This window comes from Pangasianodon hypophthalmus, chromosome 2, assembly GCF_027358585.1.
Source record: "Pangasianodon hypophthalmus isolate fPanHyp1 chromosome 2, fPanHyp1.pri, whole genome shotgun sequence".
NCBI classification, from domain to species: domain Eukaryota; kingdom Metazoa; phylum Chordata; class Actinopteri; order Siluriformes; family Pangasiidae; genus Pangasianodon; species Pangasianodon hypophthalmus.
Window position 1 is genome coordinate 29,650,725 of NC_069711.1, and position 26,133 is coordinate 29,676,857.

Below are 26,133 nucleotides of genomic sequence, written 5' to 3' on the forward strand. Positions count from 1 at the left end.
TACTGTTTGCTCTGTTTCCAGTTACATTTTTTGTGCATAATAATAGGCTACAGTGTTTAGGCTGCATAGTGTGTGTGTGTGTGTGTGTGTGTGTGAATCAGTGAAACACTGCAGTGGTTGGAAAACTGTCTCTGGTGTAGGTTTTGCTCGCCCCCTGGTGGTCATTGCATGTAACTGTCCAAACCTCAGAATACCACACAATGGACGTCATGTGTTTTACTTTAGGCCTGTTTAACAGTTCAGAGCTAAAATAGGATCCGACTCGCTTCCTGTTTCTGTGTCCACTTTGGGGAAAAGCAGTGGAGCAACAGTCATTAAATGTTCCATCTGAGAGCAGTGTAGTGTATATAGATTCTCTCAAGAAGTCATTTATGTGCAGTTCAAGTCTACTATTAATAAAAAAAAAACAAACAAAACACTTAGAATTAAATTAGCCTGAGCTGCATTTTTAGCTGTAATAAAACTGTTTTTCTTAACATTGTGGGTTTTGATGCTGAATTGAGTCATCAGCGTGTTTAGCAAGACATTTTCCAAACCCCAGACAGACAGGATCAGGCTGGTTAAGTGCAAGTCTATCATGAAAGCCTGGATGGAAAGATTGCAAATCTTTTCATCAGTCAAAAGACACAGAGACATCCATTACCGGTGAGGTACCAGTACATCATCTACAGCTTGCATAACTATTCAACCCCTCTGAACCTTTCCACATTTTATAGTGCTACAAGCTGGAACTGAAATAGTCTTTACTGGGATTTTATACCAAGAATCTATATAAAATAGACCAAAATACTGACATGGGAGAAAATCTCAGTGAAGAAATATGTAAAAATACAAATACTTTAAAGTCGTGTTTGTATAATTATTTAACCGTCACTGCTGTGAAACTTCTAAATTAGTTCTGGTGCAACCAGTTGCCAATAAAAGTCACATAATTAGTTGAAAAAGCACCAATGATGACATAAAATCCCTGTTAAGTCCATTTCATTTCTAGGTTGTAACACTACAACACTACATGTTGAAAAGTTCAAGGGAGGTGAATACTTATGCAAAGGTCAGTATGTTTTTTTAAGCCCCAAGCCTCGGAAACATGGATAGCCCAGAAAGACATGATGGCTATGTGGGTGGGCTGACAAAGTGCAATACATTTTATCCATGTGGAATCATAGCTCTTAAAGTTTTTAATCAAGCAGAGATTGAACATTGCTCCCCGGATGGCCACACACAGTGCTTGGCGAAATTTAATATGGGGGGAAATGATGGAGTGAAGGACTCACACATAGCAATGCAGGCATAAGCACTGCTGGGAAGAAGGAAGCCTGAAAACTGCAGAAATGGCAGAGACGACATCAACATCCTGGGGCACAAAAACACAAAGAATTTCAAATAAGATGTCATAAATGGTTGCTGTCTAAAAGTTTTTGCCTTAAGGAGAACATTGTGAGTTGAAATGCTAATGACCACGTCCACGTCCATGCATGGAGGGCATAATCAATCCAAATTTATGGGTGGGATGGACTGCCATACTATCTTTCTTAATCAATTGCAAGCATCAGTTAGCTCGTGTATATAGCATATGAGAGTTACTTATGAATAGGCTACATCTTGGCTCATGACGAAAGACTTACTACAATAACCTGAGGCAAGGGAGAAATGTGTTAATGTCCTTGGTATTCATAGATCTTGGACAAGGACGGTCATGTTAAACATTATCAAATAAATATAGAAGTGATGATAATACATTTTGCATTCCATACCACATGTTCCAGACCTTTGTGCAACTGCAAAAGGAAAATATACTTAGTTAAAAAAACTCAGAAAAAGAGTGTTGAATTAACACATGTAGTGTTTAGACTAATTCAGCATCAGGGGTTTTACCTCTTCCCAGTTGGATTAAGGCACTGCTGAATTCTCAAATATGATCTGTCCATAGGTGTTAATTAACTTTCAGTGACAGTAGTTCTGGCTGTAATTCAAATCACAGGTTTATATTAAAGTGCTTATTCTAATATGTTATTGTTTCTATAGTAATGGCTTACACAGGGACTTGTATTCTGGATACTCCACTTAAACAGAGTAATTGTTGGTATGGCGAAGTTTTCTGTGAGGAGACGTTTATATGGAATTTTTAGAAGGAGTCACCAGTGTCAGAGCTTTGTAACAGCCAGAACTTTAAGCTTTCCAGCACAGGAAATCCTTCAGGACTTTGCAATTTCTCTGTAACATGACAATCTGTGTTTTTTTGTCTTAATAACTTAAAGAGAAAGGAAAAAAGAGAGGTTGGTGAGGGAACAACTGTTTATAGGTGCTATAATGTAAGTCATAGCAGGAACTAATTTGTTTCGTGGACATTCCACAACATTAAACCTAACTATAAACAAAGATGTGTTGTTCATTAATTAATTGGTAATCATTGGTAAATTGCCATGGTATAAGAAGCATAAAACACTTCGAGATATGCTGTTTTTTTTTTTTTTTTTTAAACATAATCAACTTCGGAGTGCTAACATTAACTCCACACAACTACACAGCTGATTATTTTCCTATAACAACACTTTACATAAATGCCAAAGTAAAAATGCTGCCCTTTTAGAATTCTGTATTAATATATTTTATTGTTAAAGGTGTAGTTCGTTAAGGCAGGAAAACATGCATACAGCGTATATAGGGCCAAGACAATCTACAGTATTAGAAAAGGGATTCTTTAAGTGGATTTTGTATAGTTATTGGTTCTGAGCATCCTGAAAAGGTTTGGAACCCTTTCTGAAAGGGAAACACTGTATTATCTATAGAGTTCTACATATATATTTTTAGACAGACAACCAAAGAACATGTAAGTCTTCTAGATTGACCTTAACTAAAGGAGAAATTAGAGTTCTATTAAACATGACCTCACGTTCAAACCCTGTCAGTCATTTTTCTTGTTAAAATGCACTGGGGTCCAAAAGTCTATTTTTCACCACTAAGAATTGATTTTATTTTGTATATTAATATCATTTTGTGTAATTATATCTATCAAACGAAGTCACATCTATATCAGACGTTAGTTACAATTGTATGTGTTGTTATTTCACTATATAGCATCACAATCATACTTCTTGGTTGTAATTATATTAATAACCTCCTTATGGGTGGTAATAACAAAATGAGTAACACTTTATATATGTTTTTCAAATACCTTTGTAGTGTACTTAGACTTCGGTATCCTATTGTATGCATCATTATTTAGCACTTCATATTAATAATCATAGGATTTCACTGCATTAGTTTTTATCTAAAATTGAGAGAAATTTATGAAACCTCACTGTTTGGCATGCATTTTTAAAAATAATTTTTTTTTTTTTTTAAATTTGAGTTTAGTGAATTTATTGAAAAACTCAATAGTCTCATGCCCCCCTTCTGTCCATTTACTGTCTCATTCGGCAACAGAACTCCAGCTCGGAATCTGCTGACTGCCAGAAACATGCATTTGTAATATGTTACATTAGATTTACTCATTTCAGCCTTGCATCACTTGTTTACTCAAAGTTCTGCTGTCTCCCCACAGTTGCATCACTGGTACCGAATGTTCCCTCCCATTATGGGGCATCTTTACCTAAAGACCGTCCAAATTAACATGTCCTCTTACGATTCTGACCAATCAGGCTGGTGTACCGTCATTGGCCGCCATCTCGTTGCTAGAAAAGTGCTGCACTGATTGGTCCTGGCGTGACTTGGTCTCCCGCTAGGATGTGCTTATACCTGGGTGCCCCAGATGAGAAGGTGCTAAATAGAGGAAGGGTCAAGGTGTGGTGTGGTAAGAATACAATACGCCGAGTCAAGCTTCTGTGGCAAGAGCAGTTTGGTGAATGAGAGTGGTGAGTGATCCAAATGCCTAAAGTACTTTTGATGGGAACCCATGGTAGTTGATGATATATAATCTTGATTATATGGATAATTATGGCATAAAGTGGATTGCATTGAGAAAAGGATCAAAATCCATACAAAAAATTTGGTCTTTCCTTTTTAGGTCCCCTTAACAGTGAGATGAGTAACACCTCTGAACTACCCATAAACATTACAGCTCCTGGTTGGCGTCAACCGCTGTGGTACCAATACGACAAATGTGCCGTGGCTCCATATGCCTTCATCTTTTACTTCACTGTCAAAGTTTTCAACCTGGCCTTGGGCTTCCCCACCAACATGATGGTGATGTGGCACATCACAACGCGCAAAAGTGAAGGCTCCACGTCCGACATGTTTATCTTCAACCTTGCTGCACTGGACGCCTTCTTCTGCCTGATGACGCCTGTGGAACTGCTGAATCGGCTGTACCTGGACCATTGGGGTATCTGGTATTTACAACGTTTTGCCTATGGTGTGAAAGATATGGCACCGCTGTTCCTTACCTGCATCTGCTTGGACAGGTACACTGCTGTTGTGCACCCCATCGTGTTCACAAACATCCGCGATAACCGCATACGGGCGGGCATCACAACCTTCGTATGGGCGCTGCTCTTGGCCTATGCGCTCACCAAGAGCATTCTAGGAGTACTGAGTGTCCATGAGGTGTTCAGCGGCCTCATCCTGTCTGCCTTCTTCATCATGGTCTTCTGCAACATGTCTATCATCTGGGTGCTGCGCAGGAGTGTTGCTGGCAAAGAGGTCATGAACCCTGTGAAGAAGAAAGCCTTTAAAATGGTGGTCATCCTGCTGGCTATCATCGTGGTTAACTATTTGCCACCTGTGGCACTCATGCCGTTTGCTTCCGCCTACACATTCATCCAGCTGAACTGCCAAATCAGCGTCTCTGTCTTCTCCATCATGGACTTGAGCAGCACCATTGAGCCGATACTTTACATCTCCAAGATGGACAGGCTGAACTCTTGCTCCTGTCTGAAGGGACCTGCAAAGACACCAGTCAGTGTCAGCGTGTAAGAAAAAACTGTCAACGTCTACTCTCTAGAATTTACAAGCAAGAGATCAGATCAGAGTTGTTATTCTAATCCACCTGCCTAAAGACTTAATCCTGGAGTTCCACAGCTTGTAAGATTGTGAATCAGTTTAACATTTGACTGATTCAATGTCTGACATTTACATTCTAAGTTTGCACTGTAGCTCGGCAGAAAAAGATATTGTGTAAATTTGATGCTCTCACCTTCGCATAGTTCATCAAAACAATATAGAAATATCATTTTCTCTTAATTTTTTAATCTATCAAAAAGTCAGAAAGCTTGATTTAAACATCTTACAGTAATATTTAGACACAGAAACTCATAGAAGCAATGATTTACTGACTACTATGGCAGAATATTAACATATAACTGTTTTTGCTTTGCTTGCCCTGTCTCTATATATCATAAAGTTCTAGTTTGCGCTTTAGAATAAGTGTGTGATTATGGAACTACGGATAAGACCTCATATTTTAAACATATGGTCCTGGATCTATTTGACTTTATCATATAAGGTGTCCAGGAATCTTGTATCATCTTTATTCCACCATTAGAATAAATCATTTTGCAGAATTTATGTTACCATATTATTCCTAAGCAACCTTATGTAATTAAATTAATGCATTCTACTAAAACATTACTTTTACTCAGAAAACAGAACTTATCATCTTCAAATATTGCTAGAAGAGCCCATATTTTATGCATGATGATAATATTGATTATACTGTACATTATGTATAAATGAGCACATGACTAGAAAACAGATATGAAGACATGTAGTCACTCTGAACACTAAATTATATATTAACATCCAGCAAGTTGAATCGCATCTAAAACATGAACTGCATCTACATTAAAGATGAAAATTTTTATGCAAGATAAAATATATATGAGAACATACCTCTGTTTTAATTCTGGGTTTTTACACTTCCATGCTGACAGATCCTCTCCTTTTCCTTTCCATCCTCCATACTGACCTTTTCTCCGTTTCTCTGCGATGACGCCATATATTCAGTAACATAAAACCTGCTCTAATTAAGCTGTTAATGAAAACGTCTAGGGATTAATTAGGAGGTGGTCGAGAGGCAACACAGGTGGAAAAAGCTGGTAATTGTGTAAATACATGGCGCTACCTGCTTAATTAACATTGAAAAATAATTAGTTGTGTCTTGGCAATGTCAATGAGCAAAATTACAGCAATGTGCAGAATTAATTATTATTTATCTTTTCTAAATGTTGGTATTTTGTGTATTATACATCTATATTTTTTACTTTATGTCATGGAGAACACAGAAGAATGCTTGAATGCTGAACACAGAAGAATGTAGAATATTTTTCAAAAATAAAAAAAGACACCATTTTCTAAGTTGAAGTTTTTTTTCTTTTGCAGTGTACAATTTTTTTATATTTTATAAACAGTAATGCAATAACAAATTTCATAAATGATTACTGGGTATCTAATTACTGGGTATCCTTGAAATATAATTTGTTTATACCTGGAGTACAAGTAGCCTCTCAAACATCAAAACAGATTGTTTATGCTGAAATTGTGCAGTTGCCACTTTACATACAGTCATAATCCAATCAAAACAAAAGATATTAAATGAATTTTCATTTACATTTATCTCCGTGACCTATTCATTTCTCCCCATCATTAGATGTGTGTACAGATGTGTGTAAATTAATCATGTCCCGTGGGCACAGCCACAGAAGTTGCATTATATTCAGTCACAAATGCAGGCAGCTGATGCTAATTCTTGCATTACTATTAGTTAAGCATGGACAACACAAGTGGTTTAGGTGTTTTTAGATGACATGTGAATGCAAGCATTAAGAGAAAAGCAGGATTATTGAATATTGGATCATGAATTATAATGTATTAAAACATATTACAGTTTTTTACAATCACTTTGGCACTAATTTCAGAACCTTGATGTCATTTTATGTAAAACTCTAGACACAAAACTCACAATGATCAAAATGCACATTTTTCAAAACTCTAACACATCCAGTTACTTGGATACAATACACATAAAACTAAGATCATTTGTTCATTGAACTAAAATCACCTGTTCAAAATCACACAACTTAACATCAAAGTATTACCATTTCACACGTTACATCTGAGATGAGTGTCTAATCATTTCATTACAATGATCTAACTATAAATTGATACAACTTGTCAAAATGATAAGTAACTGTTGCATGACTCTTAATGCATAGTTTTATGGAAACTGACGAACAATATTCCATGTTTAGATCATGAAAGTTTCAGGATAACGAGATCCATTGACACCATTTACCGTGGAACATGAACCAAGTGGACTACATTATCTATGGATGTAATATTTCATCATCATTCCTTAGACACTGTTTCTATGGTCCCATGTACCACTTTTCCAGCCCTTTTTTTCAGATTTGACATTACTGTATGTATGCAGGCCTTTGAATTGCTTTTCCAATAAGGCCAACTCATTACTGATGATTGATTTCACGTTGTGGTACGAGTATACAGTGAAATGAGTGGTGCCCACCTACAACAACATAGCCATAACATGGAGCCGGCAGGTAATCCAGTTCACAATAGAGATCAAGCAGTAAGAGGAGGAAGACAAGGAAGACTTGGTGGTCAAAGGAATGGCAGGGGACAAACATCTCTTCTGAGAGGTGATCGTGGGCCTCGTCATAGGAGGGCTTAGGCCTCACCAGAGAGGTGGCCATGGGCTTAAGGTGCCCTTACGAACAAGTCACCCATCTCCAGGCCATGGATGACGCATGCAATGATACCATTGCAGACCAGAGTCAGGCCTGGATTTACCATGCCTGAAGATTCTTCCCAAGATGTTTGGCTAATGAAAACATCCATAGCGATGTGGATGAGAGCAAATTCCCATATGGTTGATGTAAATATAGAAATACAGTAATCAATCCTTTATTTGGCTTTTTACAGTAAGCCAGGTGACAACACTGCAGTTGATGTTTTACAATACTGTACTTTTTTCTTAGCTAATTATTATTGCTTTGATTCCTATGTTGAAGAAATCTATGTTGTGATTTGATTGTATTTCATCAATAAATTTCAGATTTTGTTCAATGAATATTCTCTCTACTAGTCTTTTTACAGTGATGTATTTATGTGTAGTACCACATTGAAACACGTATCACATATTTCGTACTACAATATTTAATGATTGTACGAACAACGATACAGTGAAACTGTTAGTATCTTGTGTGTGAGATCTAAATTAATGTTCCTATGGCATTTCATGATAAATAAGTTATTTGAACCAATGATTCTGCAAGTGCAATGTTGCTTTGAAGATATGAATGCATAATGCAATGTTTTGAACATTGGACAGCCTGTGTTACAAGTGATGACCATTTTGAGTTTTGTGGCTAGAGTTCTGAAAAACCACATCAAAGTTCTGAAATTAGTGCAAAAGTGGTTGTAAAAAAAAAAACCTGTAATACAGGTAAAATACTTTGCTTGCCTTAAAAACAGGATGACTGTGCATCTGAAATTTAAATTAATACAATTTAAATATTTTTTCTTTTCTTTTTTTCGACATTGGAAGCATCTAACTTCTGTCCATATCTGATAGAAATGGTATCCATGTGTCCTGAGTTTAGAGATATTTACGTCATTGAATTTAATCCAAACACAAACCTAAACAATTACTAACTTCTACGGGCTCTCTGGCTCTATTAAAACGAATAATTGAACTCATAGAATGCCCACCAAATCATTACAAAATTACATTACAAGATACGATTTCTTATGTTCAAATGCAAAGGTGCCAGCACTGCTAACAAGAAAATCCTAGGAGACAGAGAAAACACAAGGTTACCACGAAAATCCCTAGTAACAGTAATAAAACAGCTAGGAAAATGTCCAGCGTCATCCTTTCTCTCATGGTATACTCTCTCTCTCCCGTGTCAATCAGAGCAACACTAGCCAATCACGGGCATCTGTGAGCTCATGTATGCGGAAGAGGGTAGATAGCGCTTTCCTCTGAGTGTGTTACACTGCCCTGTGATGCAGCATGAGCAGCAGTTGGAAAAGATGCGACTGGCTGGCTTTCATGTGTCATGAGGAAGCACGTGGTATCCTTCACCTTCCCCAGTTGGTAGCTATTGTATGATAGGGGAGAGCTGATTGGTGGATGGGACTAAACTGGGGAGAAAATAGGGGGAAGAAAGTCTGGTGTGATCATTAATTAATAAGCAGCTTATCTATTTGTTTACCACCCAAAAAGACGACAGACCCGCCCACTTGGTTTCTATTGGGTCACAAGACCAATGTTCATGATTCACAGGTCAAGGTTCACTGAAATAAAGTTGGCACAAAGTCAAAGTAACTGCTACTCGAAGCAAATGTACATCTTTCACATCCTACATCCTGAAGTGACTTTTTCTGCTGGGGGAATGTATTGTATATCTGGTCTGCATGCTGCTTTAGCTGAAAAAGCAGAAAAGCATAGTTTTCAGGTGGCACCTGTATATCTGTAGCTCCAGCTTCAGCTCCAGTTCCTGTAGATGTTGGCTCATAACTCAATAGAATTCCTCCCAGTACAATAACCCATGTGACCGACACAAAGCGGAAGTCAACCGCGAAGATGATTTTCCAATAACAGCACGACCTTAAGCGTTTTGTTCATCTTACACCACAACAATTTGCTGACGATTACAGTGCTTTATTTATTAAACAATGTCACATAATACTTTCTATCCATTTAGACACAGGCTGCCAAACAAGGTAGTTCTTGTTATCACTTATGTTAAAGCAGCTAGAAACTGCCATTCCCTCACCAACCTCAATTTTTTCTCTTTCTCGAAGTTAAAAAAAAAAAAAAAAAATTCAGTTTGTCATGATAACAAGAAAGCTCAAAGTTCTCCACCCTGAAGACTTTCCTGTGTTGGAAAACTTAAAGGACGTTTTACATCTGAATGTAAGAAAGCACTGACACTGGAGACTCCTTCCAAAATGCTAAATAAATGTCTCCTCATAGAAAGCTTCAGCATATCAACAATTACACACTTTTTAAAAAAATTTCGTTAATGTAGAGTGTCTGCCATACAAGCCTGTGTCCGCTGTTACTACATAAACATTAATGTATTAAAACGAGTGCGTTAATATAGACCTGTGATTTGCCACCCTCTGACCAATCGCATTCCATCATTCAAATGTAGTGTAGTACAACTGAAATGAATGCACAGCACGGATTCAGCGAAGAGAGGGATGTTCACTTTAATAGAGTGAAGTATTAAAATTAGGTCAGTATTACATTTGAATTGCATTGACATTAATTAGTTGAGCAATTAACTATACAATTTTAAATCAGTGCAAACTGAAAATATTTTGGTATTCAAACATACATAATTACTGTTTATATCTGATATGAGGTTAGAAAATTATGAGTCCAATCAAAGCAATGACCTGGGCATTTGCAGGATATTGGCTTTGTTTGAGAGCCCAGATGTGTCTCTCTGTCCAGGGATCAGAAATCACAATATTTTGGTCAAAAGCACAGAAGCTTAACTGCTGCCCTAACTGTGGACAAAAATGCAATATATAATTTTGACTTAGGATACGTCCACATTAATCCAGATAAATTTGAAAATGCATCTTTTTCTCTATGTTTTGGCCTTCCGTCTACACTAATAACAGCGTTTTCTCACAGTCATGTGATCCATTCAACTCAAAACAAACAACTTTATAGTCTTGGGTTAGCAAGCTTACTCCACCTCTTCATCTGTCCATTAAAAAAACTCTGCTTTTCCTCCACATTACCGCATCAATTCAAAGAGACAGAAAGTAAATAAACTCCCCAGAGGAAATGACGCAGACCAGAGCTTCTTACGTTTTTACGCATGCGCAGTATAGGGATGTAAGCGTTTTCAGATGTCTCAGTGTGGACGAGCAATTTTTGGAAACTGTTTGAGAACACCAGTGTATACGGAGAGCGTTTTAATACAAAAATGCAGCTTTCAGATCTGTCCAGATTAATGTAGATGTAGCCTTAGTATTTAAAAAATACACAAATAGGAAACTTATCTTGATCTGAAACAGATTTTAAAAAAAAAGATTTAATAAAGGATATGAAATTAAACATCAGTCCTATGACATTTTAGTGATTTTGTCATGGATCTGTCTTAAATGTTCTGTACTGGCTTGTGGTCCATTAGCTGAGCTCACAAACCCAGGATACACATCATAAAACTCTTGTACTGAACACACAGCATTTTGTGTCACATTGCCTGGTGATGAAACCAGAGGAATCAGTTTAGCGTGAGCGTAGTCTATCTCAAAGCCCTCAAATATGACCCCCACTCCCCATGCTCCCAGTGCTTCTTCTAAGAGCCTCGCCACCTTCCGGGTTGCCAGCACCAGGTCTGTGTAATCCCCGTCGTCTAGACGGAGGATGTCACTGGTGAGCGGCTTGCGTGGAATCACCACTGTGAGACCTGGAGTGTTGGGGAACGGTGTGAGAAAGGCAATGTGGCCTTCATCCTCCCAGACCCTCCACTGCTTCTCCTCTCCTCGAACGATACGGGAAAACAACCCCGGGTGTGACGGTTCTCCGAGGAACGTGTAGTTAAGAGGGGCATCCGGAGAAGGCAGTTTTTCCCGAATTCTATTCCTAACAGCTTCCAGGTTAAGATCAGTCCAACGTGGACCGCTTTTGGAAGTTATGTAGCCAGGATCATAAGGCTGAAAGTCTTCCTCAGGAGCGAGATGCGGCCTCCACGTGTCCTCCAAGCCATGAAGAGGAAGGAGCAGCAGATTTGCAGGTGTGCCGTCGTCACAGTCGGGTCTGTGGACGAGAGCGCAGCGCTGGACGCAGAGACGCTTACAGAGGAGTTCTCCGACTGCCCGTGCTCCCAGGAGAAGGCTCAGGAACGAGGATTCGGATAAGCGGAAAAGGCTGCTTGGGGTTTTAGGGGGATCGTGGGTCACAACAGTGGCCCCTGGAGTCCATGGAGAAGGATGCAGGTACGCCGCCACGTGTCCTGATTTCCAAATCACGTGATTCTCTGGCCGGGACATGCTGGATGATGTTCTGTTCTTGGGAAAATAAATAAATAAATAAATAAATAAATAAATAGTATTTATATACATGCATATATGTATGTATGTATGTATTTATGTATTTAATTAGAAAGGAGCAGGCTTTAAGTAAAAAGGAAATAATTGTAATTGTGGCAGTCAGGAGGTATTTGTTTGTTGGTTTGTTTGTTCACATGGTGTCACACTTGGACCACAGCTGTAACATATACATGCAAACATTCACTTAATTAATCACTTAATTAATGGAAAACTAATACTACACATACTAAGCTAATACTAAATATATCTGTTTTTAAAATATGAATTCTTTAAATTAGCATGAACTACTGAAACCTGCTGAATCCAAAAGCAGTATAACACATTGAGATAAACGTAAATATGTCCAGTTATCTCTTATTTGAATCATTTTAGACATTTTTTTTAATTAAATGACATAGCCTACCTCCGTAAAACACTGCTAAATAAGATACACCAAATCGCTGAACTTTTAAACAAACTTTTAAAGACGAAAGTCTTCATTTAAGGAAATCCGGCTTAAATGAGGTAAGTAAACTCTGTTGCAATTTGTGCTGAATCCTGAACAACTCCCTCTTTATTATCAAGAGCACTACGTAGTGTACATAATGACATTTCCATCAATAACTTGTATAGCATGTATGTGTAGTAACTAAGCAGGCGATGGAAACGCAGTCGTTCCTCTTCTTTGATGGTGTATTTTGTGACCCGGATGTTTGCCAAAGCGAAACCAACAGCGCCACCAGTCGGTTTGGAGGAAGAAAAAAAAATTGTGCAAGTGGCGGAAAAAGTAGAGAAATTAACACTTGAAAGAATGAACTTAAAAATCTTATTCATTTAAAAGTGGGCGTAGACAAAAGTATACCTGAGTGAAGATTAAGTAGTGTCCATACTTATATGTATGTACTCGAGTATTTTAAAAGAAAAGTACAATTATTTAAACTGTCATAGTCAGGACGTGTGTTTGTTTGTTTGTTTGTTTCTCTGGTTTTGTTTATTTGCACGTTTGCTAGTTTGTTTATGTGTCCTTGCTTTATTTACTTATTTATTCCTTCATTTATTTATTTGCTTGTGTGTTTCTTAAGTTTTATTTATCTATTTATTTATTTGTTTGTGTGCTTCCTTGGATTTATTTATTTTTATTTATGTGTCTTTGCTTTATTTACTTATGTATTTGTTTGTTTGCTTGTTTGTGTTTCCTTGGTTTTATTTATGTTTGCTTGTTTGTTTGTGTCTTTGCTTTCTTTCTTTCTCTATCTATCTATCTATCTATCTATCTATCTATCTACTTGATCTTGCACTTGCAGCTGGTAACTATCAGCATGATTTAAAATGTATTCAAATGTTAAAAGATGTTAAGATTAAGGTTTAAGCTTAGTGTTTATGAAATCACACAATATCTAGACCTTGTTCAAATTCGTGTCAGTTTTTTCAGGTTCTTTTTAAAGTAGGCCTAGCTGTAATTTATGAAGAGCAAGAGTGACTGATGCACATGATCAGGAATTGATTTGATTATTTTAACTATGCCTGTAGTTAATAACTAACATTTAGGGATTAAAAAAAAAAGCTAAAGTTTAAAATATGCTTTTGCGATGGAAATGTAACTGAGTCAGAATACAAGTTTTATTTATTATAATCAGATAAAGTACAAGTCGCTGTTTGTGTAGTATCCGCTAGAGGGCGACAGAAGTCTCTAATAGCCGCACCAAGTTCGCCTGAATTACTCAGGAGCTAGCTTGTTGTGTCCTATGGTTGCCACGGTGACATGAATGACATCTGAACAGTCCAATCAATGAGCAGCTTGTACGTACACCCAATCCTCGCGTGCGAGAGAAAATCTATAAAAACCTCCCACAGGACGAACTGAGCTGAACTTGAAACGTCATGGAACAACTATGATGTTGAACTTAAACACTGAGAGAGTTTAATGGTGATAAACGGCGCTGGTTTTCAGGCGGTTTTTTGTTGCTAATGATATGATGTCGTATCTGTTAACGTTTTATCGGAGTTTTCCATTCAGTAACTCGACCTGGAGGTCGAAAATATCGATAATTCTGTTAGCAGTATTAGCGTGTGTGTTCAGTCAGTTACTGGTAACTGAAGGGCGTGACTAACTTCAGTTGTGTTAGTTTGGAGTTTCCTGGTTGACAGAACCGGTGTAATCCGGTTTGAGCCGGTCCGCGCTTGCAGCTCCCAGTCTCACACCCACTATAATCCCTCAGGAGCAACGGATCTACTTGACATTAAACCTCTCTACGGAATTAGAAGAGAAGGCAGATAGTCATGTTGTGCCTTCTAATTATGTTGGACTTTTCCCTCCTACCCTTCTGTCCACAAAAATTAGAGTAATAGTCATTAGTTATATAGTTACAGTCATTGGCGGTTTATTAGGTACACCTATGCCCTTTGGTGTAGGCTGCTACTCGATGGGAGTAGTGCTGGTATGTGGTTCTAGGGGAAAAAAACAAATGTGGTTTTCTTGGCTAAGTTATGAGGCATATCTTGTTGATGGTAGTGAGAGACTGCATCTTTTTCCAGTGAACAATTTGTGCTAACATTTCTCTAGGTATTCATCACAATTCAGATTCTGACTATAGCATTGATGTTGGTTGGATACTTTTGGTTGGCTTTTTGATTTTCTCAACCCTGCTTTACCAGCTACACCAAATAACCAAACGTTTGTGGACACCTGACCATCATATCTATATGTGGTTCTTCCCCAAACTGTTGCCACAAATTTGAAGGACTCAGTTGTACAGAATGTCTTTGTATGCTGTAGTATTACAATTTACCGTCACTGAAACTAAGAGGTCCAAGCATGACAATGCCCTGTGCACAAAGGGAACTCCATGAAGACATGGTGTGTTAAGGTTGGAGTGGAAGAACTCAGGTGGCCTGCACCAGAGCCCTGACCTCACACCACTGAACACCTTTGGGATAAATTGGAATGCTGACTGCACCCCGGGTCTTGTCACCCAATAAGAGCAAGGGGAACTAAATCTTGTTCAAATGCTGATGACACACAGTTATATGCTGATGACACACAGTTATACGTCTCAGCTAGGCCAGATGAGAATAGCCAGTTAAAGAAAGTTGAGGCATGTGCGATAGACATAAGAGACTGGATGCTAAGCAACTTTCTCCTGCTAAACCCAGAAAAAACAGAGGTTCTGGTACTGGGACCACAAGCCGCTAGAAGTAAGTTTAGAGATCACACTGTTACTTTAGATGGTCTCTCTGTTTCAAGTAGTCTAACAGTAAAAGATCTCTGTGTGATTATAGACTCTAATCTCTCATTTGAGGCGCATGTAGATAATGTAAGCAGGTTAGCATTTTTCCACCTCAGAAATATTGCTAAGATTAGAAATATACTTTCGCTAAGTGATGCTGAAAAACTAGTCCATGCATTTATCACGTCCAGATTAGATTACTGTAATGCTTTACTATCTGGATGCTTGTCTAGATGCATAAATAAGCTTCAGATAGTTCAGAACGCAGCAGCGAGGGTCCTGACTAGGACTAGGAAGTATGAGCATATCACGCCAGTCTTATCTACATTACACTGGCTCCCAGTAAGATTCCGCATCGATTTTAAAATATTACTCCTAACCTATAAAGCATTAAACGGTCTCGCTCCGCAGTATTTAAGCGATATGTTAGTACCTTACGTTCCGCCACGCCTACTTCGCTCTAAGGATGCAGGCTGTCTATCAGTACCACGCATTGCCAAAACCACGGCAGGGGGCAGAGCTTTCTCTTACCAAGCCCCAAAATTATGGAATAGCCTCCCAGTTAATGTACGTGAAGCAGACACGGTCTCAGTGTTTAAGTCGAGGTTGAAGACTTATTTATTTAACCTAGCATTTAGCGACTAGTGTTTTTATCAAAGGAGTAGATCTGGGGGACTCGTGGATGTTGAGTTTTATCTCCACACGGTGACTGTGAGTGTACCTAACCACTTTCCTTCTCCTTCTGCCGAGCTACTCTCCTGAGCTGCTGGTAATCCAGACCCCCCCCCCCTTCACTCTGGACCTGTCCACCGGCAATGCTTCATACTGCCACGAAAACGCTTCAGCTGTTTTCCATGGACTACACCAACACACATTGTGCTCTCACACACGCACACTACAGTGTAAACCCATATGAGGATGGGTTCTCTGTTGAGTCTGGTTCCTCTCAAGGTTTCTTCCTATCACCATCTCGGAGTTTTTCCTTGCCACCGTCGCCCTGCTTGCTCATCAGAGACGTCACACACACACTTCACTTTACTTTTGTTTGTGTAAAGCTGCTTTGAGACAATGACCTTTGTAAAAAGCGCTATACAAATAAAAATGAATTGAATTGAATTGAAATCTGGAATAGGATGTTCCAAAAAGCATATATGGGTGTGATGGTCAGATGTCCACAAACTTTTGGCCATACAATGTACACTTATAAGATTGTCACTGTACAAGTACAATGAGACATCATTTGGAGCAAGCTGGTAGATGCCAACAGAGTAAACAGTAAGATAATAGATAAATAAAACAAAGGATGCAAATACATATTTCATGTGTTTCATTTCATTTTCTGCTACCATTCAGCCAAATGCTACAAAACTGATAGGACGCCGCTTCACAGTGCTGGTGGATAATGACCCTAAACATACTGCGAAAGCAACTCAAGACTTTTTGAAGGCAAAGAAATGGAAAATTCTTCAATGGCCAAGTCAGTCGCCTGATCTCAACCCAACAGAGCATGCTTTTCACTTACTGAAGACAAGACCGAAGGCAGAAAGACCCACAAACAACAGCAATTGAAGGTGACTGCAGTGAAGGCCTGGCAAAGCATCACCAGGGAGGAAACTCAGAATTTGAGTTTTGAGAACATGGGGTCCAGACTTCAGGCAGTCACTGACTGCAAAGGATTTTCATCCAAGTATTAAAATTATGGTCATATTTACAATTATGTCACTTTGTCCAAATACCTTTGAGCCCCTGAAAATGGAGGTACTTGGCTGAAAATGGCTGTAATTCCTAAATGGTAAATGCCATATTTTTGTTTTTGATCACATTTTTGTTTATTTCAAATCCATTGTGGTGGTATATAAAGGCAAAATATATATATATATATATATGTAAATATATATGCATAGACACACACCAATCAGCCATAACATTAAAACCACTGTCCTAATTTTGTGTAGGTCCCCCATGTGCCACCAAAACAGCTCTAACCCCTGAAGGTGTGCTGTGGTATCTGGCACCAAAGTGCAGATCCTTTAAGTACTGTAGGTTGTGAGGTGGGGCTTCCATGGATCAGGCTTGTTTGTCCAGTAGATGCTCAATAAGATTGAGATCTGGGGAATTTGGAGGCCAAATCAAGACTTTGAAATCTTTGTCATGTTCCTCAAACCTCCTGAACAATTTTTGCACTGTTTTTGCAGCATTATCCTGCTGACAGGCCATTGCCATTAGGGAATACTGTTGCCATGAAGGAGCGTACTTGGTCTGCAACAATGTTTAGGTAGGTGGTACATGTCAAAGTAACATCCACATGAATACCAGGTTGACCCAAGGTTTCCCAGCAGAACATTGCCCAGAGCATCACACTGCCTCCACCAGCTTGCCTGTTTCCCATAGTGCATCCAGGTGTCATCTCTTCCCCAGGTAAGCAACATACACACACCTGGCCATCCACATGATGTAAAATGTTCTTCTAGCCATCACAATTTGGCCCTTGTCAAAGTTGCTCAGATTCTTTATATTCTTTATACATATAATTTGTACAGTACCAGTCAAAAGTTTGGACACACCTTCTTATTCAATGGTTTTTCTTTATTTTTATTGTTTTCAATATTTTATATTAATACTGAAGACATCCAAACTATGAAAGAACATGTATGGAAATATGTAGTAAACAAAAACATGTTAAATAACCCAGAACATGTTTTATATTTTCGATTTGTCAAAGGAGCCACCTTTTGCTTTGATGACAGCTTTGCACACTCTTGGCATTCTCTGTCAGCCTCATGAGGTAGTCACCTGAAATGGTTTTCCAACAATCTTGAAGGAGTTCCCAGAGGTGTCTAGTACTTGTTGGACGCTTTTATTTCGCTCTCCGGTCCAACTCATCCCAAACCATCTCAACTGGATTTAGATCGGGTGATTGGGGAGGCAGCACTCCATCACTCTCCTTCTTGGACAAATAGCTCTTACATAACCTAGAGGTGTGTTTGGGGTCATTGTCCTGTTGGAAAACAAATGATGGCCCCACTAAGTGCAAACCAGATGGGATGGCATGTCTCTGCAAAATGCTGTCGTAGCCATGCTCGTTAAGTGTGCCCTCAATTTTGACTAAGTCACCAACAGTGTCACCAGTAAAACACCCCCACACCATCACACTTCCTCCTCCGTTCTTCACAGTGGGAACCACACATTCAGGAACCGTATGTTCACCCTCTCTACGTCTAACAAAGACACAGTGGTTAGAACCAAAAATCTCAAATTTGGACTCATCAGCCCAAAGGACAGTTTTCCACTGATCTAATGTCCATTCCTTGCATTTCTTGGCCCAAGCACGTCTCTTCTGCACGTCTCTTTTCAGATTGACTGACCTTCGAAGGTAAAAATTTTTGTAAATTAATTAAAAGTAATGATGGACTGTCTCTTTACTTAACTGAGTGTTTCTTGCCATAATATGGATTTGTACAGTAGTTGTAGTAGCACTAATAGGGCTATTGACTCTGTACCCACCCTTCCTCTGCACAAGACAACTGATGGTCTAAAGCACATTAAGAAAGCAAGAAATGTCACAAATTAACTCTTGACAAGTAAATTGGACAATTGACTGATAAGCAGTTTCATGGCCAGGTGTGGCCTGGTTCTTTGTTATTTCATGACAAATTAAGGAGATAAAAGGTCCGGAGTTGATTCCAAGCGTGGAATTTGCATCTGGTAGCTGTTCATGGGAATTCTCCATATGTGGTCAAAAGAGATGTCGATGCAAGTGAAAGAGGCCATCTTTAGGCTGAAGAAACAAAACAAACCTCTCAGAAAGATAGCAGAAACTTTGGGAGTGGCCAAATCAACAATTTGGTACATTCTTAAAAAGTAGGAATGCACTGGCAAGCTCAGCAACACCAAAAGGCCTGAAAGACCATGGAAGACAACTAATGTAGATGAATGCAGAATTTTTCCTTATTGAAAAAAACTCCTTAACATCTATCCAAGTCAAGAACACTGGAGGAGGTATGCGTATCACTGTCAAAGTCTACAATCAAGAGGCACCTTCATGAATGTAAATACAAACGGTTTACCTCAAGAGGCAAACCTCTGGTAACGCTCGAAAACAGAAAGGCCAGATTAGACTTTGCCAAAAAAAAAACTCTAAAAAAGCCTGACCAGTTCTGATGCACGATTAACTTCTACCAGAATGATGGGACGAGAAGAGTATAGAGAAGGAAAGGAAGGAATGCCTAGTGATATAAGTAGCAGGGTGAATTCTGAAGTGTATAGTAATATACTTTCTGCTCAGACTCAGTCAGATGCTGCAAAACTATAGGATAGCGCTTCACAGTACAGATGGATAATGGCCGAAAATATACCGCAAAAGCAACCCAAGGGCTTTTTAAGGCAAAGAAATTAAATGTTCTTAAATGTCTGATGACCTCAACCCAATTGAGCATCCTTTTCAGTTATTGAAGACAAAACTGAAGCCAGAAAGACCTTATCAACAAGCAGCAAATGAAGGCAGCTGTACTCATGGCCTGGCAAAGCATCTCAGGCAACTCTGCATTTGGTGATGCCCATGGGTTCCAGACTTCAGGCAGTCATTGACTCCAAAGGATTTGCATCCAAGTATTAAAAAATATTTATGATTATGTTAGTTTGTCCAATTACTTTTGAGCCTGTGAAAATGGATGGAAATGGCTGCAATTCCTAAATGGTTAATGCAATATTTTTCTTAAATCAGAAACTCTTGAACCACTTTAGTCAAGTACTAAGGAAACTGGAAAAAATCTTGTCTAGCTTGACCAACTCATCCTGTGATTTGAAAGTTGGTCAGACCAAGCTAGATTTTTAGTACTCAGTTTCTGACCACAGTATCACTGTTGGCTGGATATTTTTGGTTGGTGGACTGGTTCCCAACCCAGCAGTGATAGTGAGGGGAAAAAAAAAGAAGAAGTGGGGGCTTCTAAAGTATGTGTATCAACAGATGAGCTCCATTCTGAAAAAAAAAAAAAACAGGCAAATACATGTAGAATGCATGTAGAAGCCTTTTTTTGTTTGTATGTTTTTTTATAGATTTGCTGATTAAGTCCCTGAAGAATGACAGGTTCTGTGAAACTCTTATCATTCCCAGCTGTCTCTCTCTCTCTTTCTCTCTCCCTCAGCTTCCTCTTGATGGCTTAGAGGGTCAAATTTCAAAGAGGCATGTCTTTCCTCGTGCCACAGACGTAATTATGAGTGCCTGCAGTCAAAGCTGTTTTAAGGGCTAAATATAATCCTCCCCCTCCTACAGTCATCAAAACCTCTTCTTTCTCTTCACCACCAGGTATAACAAGCATTCTCTTGTCTACTGGTGTGTTGTTTAATTGTACTTTTTCTACTTTTGTCATAAATGTAGGCAACACCATTATTCTTGCAGTGTTATTTAATAAAGAATTCTTCCAAGGAAACCTCTTTTCAATATCTGAGCTTGTTGAAGATGTACTCTATGTAGACAGTGTATCTGGGGAGGTGATCAGTTACCAGGATAAACAGCAAGAATTGCTGTATTTGTCAATTCACATCTGCAGTTCCTTGCTTAGTTTAGTTATTTAAATAGATTTTATAAAATGCAGTGCAAAGTAACGTTACTTTGTTAATTAGAAGCTAGAGTATGATTTCATGAAACAATTTCAGTTATAGTTAGGCAAAGAAACACAATCACTGGTCAAAATATCTCAAACGTAGTCCGGTTTAGAAAAAATGGCAACATGTTTGGGAACTGAAGGAGTCAACTCTTGTTGGTGAATTGAGCCAAATGATCTAACCTGTTTAATCAGGGCTTGGTATGCAGGTAATATGCAACAGTTTAGCACCAAACTTAGTATATGCTAATACTAAATATCTTATGGTACTTGAACCCAACAGTGGTCATTAAATGAATTAGCAATGTTTCAGAGCTGTATTTACTATGTAGAGGCAGACATGTTGGATCCAATCTGGGCACCATATGTTAGAGAAGGCATTAACCACTTGTGTGTCAGGTTAGACAAGTAATTGTGTCTCGAACAAATCCAGTTATTCAGGTTGTTGCAGCAAGAAAGGTTTTGTGCTTTACAAATTATATAATATTAAATTCAAACTAAAGACTTGATTGATTAAAAAAATTCAAAAGGAATACACATTAAATTACACACACATATATATATAGTGTGTGTGTGTGTGTGTGTGTATATATATATATATATATGACATGACTATCATTGAGAACACTGAAAATAGAGATATTACATTTTGGTGTATGATTCAGTGAGATTTGTTGACTACTACAGTATGCCTTATGGGTTTTTACAAATTTGTCAGTATATGTATCAGTGGGTTGGACTGTTAATCTAACTGAAAATGCATTTTTATATTGTCCTGAGTACAAAGGTGTAGGATGTCTATAAAGCCATTAAATTCTTATTTATTTTGAAAACCATTTTGATCTCACCCATAATAAATTGATGAGCATAGAGAATGTGTTCTCATCCCAATTGTGTGACCAGATATAAATGCAAGGTTTATGTTCTAAGGTTTATATTTAACTAAAGTCAGCAGGGTGTACAATGGGTTGGTGGTAATTAGTGCACAAAAAACTTTGTTACAAGCAGTGACACACTTCTGCTCTATTTATCCAGCTGGAGTTCCAACATTACACACATACCTTCTGTGCTTTCAAAGGAACTAGGCTGAGACTTTCACAATGGCTTGTAATCCCCATAACTTCTACAAACACACCCTTTACTTGATTTGAGCAAGAAACAGCAGCTGGTATCAGTTTCCTCATTCTGTTCCCCTTTATGACATTTGCATGCAAGATCTTGAGCTGGCAGTTCACCTGCAGGAACACTTTATGCAAAGTCATTCATTTTTAACCCTTGACTTAAAAACCCCACTCATTTCTGAGAAAAACCCACACATCTCTGAAAAAAGTACAAACCACAATCAAGTTTAGAAGCTTTATTAGAAAACTGAAGAAATCGCACAATAGCATACTACACCATAAACACATACCAAACACCAGAGTTTTAAATAAAGCTGAAGAGTGCAGCTGAAGCTATTTACATGCAACAAGCGTGATATTCAGTGTAACAAAAAATATCCACTGTTTGATACGAGGCCCCTTACTGGACAATGATGTTAAGAGGTGAGGTGAGAAGGTTAAAGATGAGAAGTGATTGGGCTTTAGGTGTGTAATGGGTTTGTGCACAATCTACTTTAAACTACTGTAAGTACTATATATTTTAACTACACAGCAATATCCTGTGAATATACAGGAATTGTGAGGGTGTGGGGAAACACTAGCACAGCTACTCCTACTGAATCATCCTGTGCCTTTCTTATAAAATCCTGCCAATCATACAGACACCTCCATCTTATGAAGAGCTAGTTTTGGACTTGTTTTTTCGGTTCTTTGCTGACCGGACTTCCTCAATGAGATCCTTTAGGTACTGGATCTCCCGGCTGATCGAGTCTGCCTTCTCTGCCAGCTCCCTGTTTTTCTTCTCCAGCACAGCACACTCCACATTCAAGCTCTCCTGCTCCACCCGTTTCTTCTGCCTGTAGCGGGTAGCTGCCGTCTTATTCTGCTCCATTTTCTTTAGTTTCTTGTCTACTGTTTTGGTCGTTCCCGATACAGTCTTTACTTTACCAGCAACATCGATAGCTGCATCAGGATCAGGTTTAGAATAAGGTTTGGTTCTGGAGGCACCAGCAGGTTTTGGAGATGGAACAGGACTCGGTATGCGAGGAGGAGAACCGGATACAGATTCGAAACCACTGTCAGACTGGTCTGAGGAAGAGTTGGAAATGCTTGGCTCTTCTTTGGTAGTGAGAACTACCACTATGTGGGCAGGGGAGAGGGAGAGCACGATACTGGGGGTCTGGTTGTCAGCATTGGCTTTGGGTACTGTTTTCTCCAGCTCCGAGATGGAGATGTCAACTTCACTGCCCAATTCGAGTGTAAATGCAGGAGATGGAGGAGCAGGGGCCGGAGAGACTGGCTCAGATTTGATCTCAACAGAAACAGGCTCAGGGTGGATCTCTGACTCGACTGGCAAGTCTAGAGGGAAAGTAGGCAGGTTGAGCTCTTCCGGAACAGGTGTGGATGCTGATGGGAATGGGAGTGGAACCAGGTCCAGATCCATTTGTGATTCCAGGGATGCCAGCAGCTCCTCTGGAGAGCTGGGAGGCTCATCCAAATCACATGACCCGATGAGCGAGTCCAGGTCAAAATCACTGAGGTCGATCTTCTCCGTCATCCAATCCATGCCTGAAAACGCATCCCCTGTAAGAGAAAAGGGTTTGTGTTTATTAACCCTCCATTTTGACTGCGTACATTTTGAAGCATAATTTCAGGTCTCCCAACATATTTTTTGTACAAGTCAGATCACTGGTTACTATCAGTGTGCTTTTGTGTTACAAGCGTCTTTACCTTCTCTCTGGTCTGCCCCAATGTGAGCATCGATCTGCTCACTGGCAGACAGCCAGGGGAACGGCACATCACACCCGCCTTTACATCCTAGAGGACTGGGGGCTGAGGGGGAAGAAAACGGGGAGGAGGAGTAAGAATCAGAATATGAAGAGAAGGAGAGGGGCGATGAAGACCCCTCAGACAGAGCTCTCTCTTCATCTTCGTCCAGAAGGGGCCCAAAGGGGTCAGCCATCAGAGTCGAGGACCCCAAGAACAGGGTCCCCATATCTTCCACGCACATCTGGGAGCTCAGAGTCATGGTGCTTGGTCAGAGACAGACTCAAAAAGAACAGGAGTTCCGATGACGAGTCAAGAAAGGTTGATATGCTGTCAAATGCAGCAGTGCTGAGGGTGGTTGCCTCGAGGGACCTGAGAAAATAATAAAAAATGGTAAAGAGATAGGTTTTATCCAAATAAAACAACTCAAAGCAACTAAAAAAACACATTGTGTATATAGACATTTAACATGTGTGTCCTGTGAAGTGTACTATGTTGAGTATGTTGTGTAGACAAAATGAGAACTATGTTGATGTATGAGGGGGAACTAGGAACCGATCTCTTCCACAAGCAAACTACATAAAATGGTGGACTGGTATTATTTAACTATTTCCATCTGTCTGAGGCACTTGACTCAGATGGAAAAAAGTTAAGTAATTTAAACAGTGACGTTCAGGTTCCTGTATGACACAGCTGGGGCAACATGTTCAGTTTACTATTCAGGAACATTAGTCAAGGCGGTGCTTAACGGTAAATCTTAGCTGCCAAGTATTTATAAAACTCCATGGTATACTTGGAAATCCCCGCCCTTTAAGTACAAACAAGATTTCCTAATATGGTCACGAACAGCCGGTAGCCCCACCTTCACTTCCGCTTGGCGGTAGCAGTGCCCTTGGCGCTCGCGCCATTTTCATAACAAAAGCACCCGATGTCATTAGTAGTAAAGCGTGCGCCATTTTGAATGTGCCACGTTGCCTTCTCGACGAAAACAATGGAAAACTTAGACGTTTCTTTATTCATCACCATCGTATGCGTTTTACAACACTATTTCTACTAATCTACTAAAATAGTTTGCTAATTTACTGGACCGATTAGTCAACAAAATATACTCGATTAACAATTAACGCGGGAAAGGGAGGGAGAAAATGGCGAACATGGCTAACACTAGCCTTCTTGCTAACTAGCCCGGGTTTTATTTAGCTTTTATAGGACATTGAACTCAAAATGAGTATTTTTTTTGTTTTGACAAAGTGAATAATATAATTTATTTCAAAAATATCTCGTAGATAAATAGTCTTCCAGGCCGTGTGATAACATATGGTTACACTCCCGCCATATTGCTGAGCTAGTTGCCTTATATAAACATATTTCCTGTAAATAAGTAACAAAATTGTACTTACGCCATTTTGATAAATAGAGCCAGTGCAAATCGCCGTTGCACTGCAAGTGTTGCCGCTGCGAGTTTTCCGCTGCAAGCCGCTACACTGCCATTTTGAGCAGGAGAGCCGTGTGCCCAAACCGTTGTAACGCCTGTGTACCGGGAAAGAAGAAACAGTGTGGCGGTGTCACATGAGTTTATATACTGACGCTCAACACTCGGGTGTAACCCTCCGCTGTCGCGACAAATCCGTATCACTCCGCGCGCATTCTCTCCCATGTGATTGGCTCTGTGAGTCCTCAGGGTGTGGTTTGTTGTGCTAAGAAAAGTAGTTCCTCAAACAGTCTAGACAAGGAAAGTACTATGGCAAGTCACGTGGAAGAAATCCGGAATTTTAAGGTCGTGATGGAAAATAGGACAAAAAGACATAACACCAAAACATTATTCATATAAAGCTGGTTTTAGATATCGGGGAAATTATTTGATTTATTATTTCGTGTATCAGTGGTCCACGAAAATGTTTAGGATAAGACACTTAGTTTAATATAGTGTGATTTAATGTGACCCATTGCAATATGTGAGGACAGTGATCACAAAGGCAGGGCTTTGATTTGACTCTGTTGGCTACTTATATATATGTCAAATATTTGTTTTTTTACTCATTTAAAAGTCTCATACGTTATTCATTTTTCAATCCATTCACCACTTCTTGGCCTCAAAAGAAGTTGAGATTAATATAGAGTTATACAGTAAATAGTACAATGCTGCCCTCTACACACTTTCAGTAACATAACAGCAACAGTACTGGAGTTACACTTACAGAATGCTCAAAACTGAATTAAATACAAGAAGATTTTATATTTTAAAAAAATTACATTCAACATCTATAATTCAGCATGGTCATACATCTAGAGAAATTATCATATATGATTAGGGAACAGAATGAGTGCTATAGACTGGCAGCACAGCCATCGTCCACAAATGTCCGAAACATCCACAAAATGTATTAATCTAGCTAAGTATTCATTCTTTCTTTCTTTCAT

General features: G+C 39.1%; 2 protein-coding genes and 1 pseudogene across 3 annotated transcripts; 1 reads left to right on the forward strand and 2 right to left on the reverse strand.

The window, feature by feature from the left end:
• Nucleotides 1-3,587: 3,587 nt before the first annotated feature.
• Nucleotides 3,588-4,914, forward strand: LOC113538186 (P2Y purinoceptor 1-like; annotated as a pseudogene).
• A 5,237-nt stretch (nucleotides 4,915-10,151) lies between these two features.
• Nucleotides 10,152-12,733, reverse strand: LOC113538308 (uncharacterized). 2 transcript variants are annotated; one of them, XM_026933272.3, is made up of 2 exons: nucleotides 12,440-12,733; nucleotides 10,152-11,989 (listed from the first exon to the last, which is right to left on the reverse strand). In XM_026933272.3, exons 1-2 carry the CDS (start codon nucleotides 12,514-12,516, stop codon nucleotides 11,047-11,049), a joined length of 1,020 nt encoding a protein of 339 aa, XP_026789073.3. In that variant the 5' UTR covers nucleotides 12,517-12,733; the 3' UTR covers nucleotides 10,152-11,046. The 2 variants fall into 2 exon arrangements, with proteins under 2 accessions (XP_026789073.3, XP_026789074.3); XM_026933273.3 differs by having other exon boundaries at nucleotides 10,152-11,994.
• A 9,454-nt stretch (nucleotides 12,734-22,187) lies between these two features.
• On the reverse strand, nucleotides 22,188-25,266 carry atf4a (activating transcription factor 4a). The gene is made up of 3 exons (XM_026933269.3): nucleotides 25,113-25,266; nucleotides 23,677-24,084; nucleotides 22,188-23,529 (listed from the first exon to the last, which is right to left on the reverse strand). Exons 2-3 carry the CDS (start codon nucleotides 23,972-23,974, stop codon nucleotides 22,619-22,621), a joined length of 1,209 nt encoding a protein of 402 aa, XP_026789070.1. The 5' UTR covers nucleotides 23,975-24,084; nucleotides 25,113-25,266; the 3' UTR covers nucleotides 22,188-22,618.
• Nucleotides 25,267-26,133: the final 867 nt, after the last annotated feature.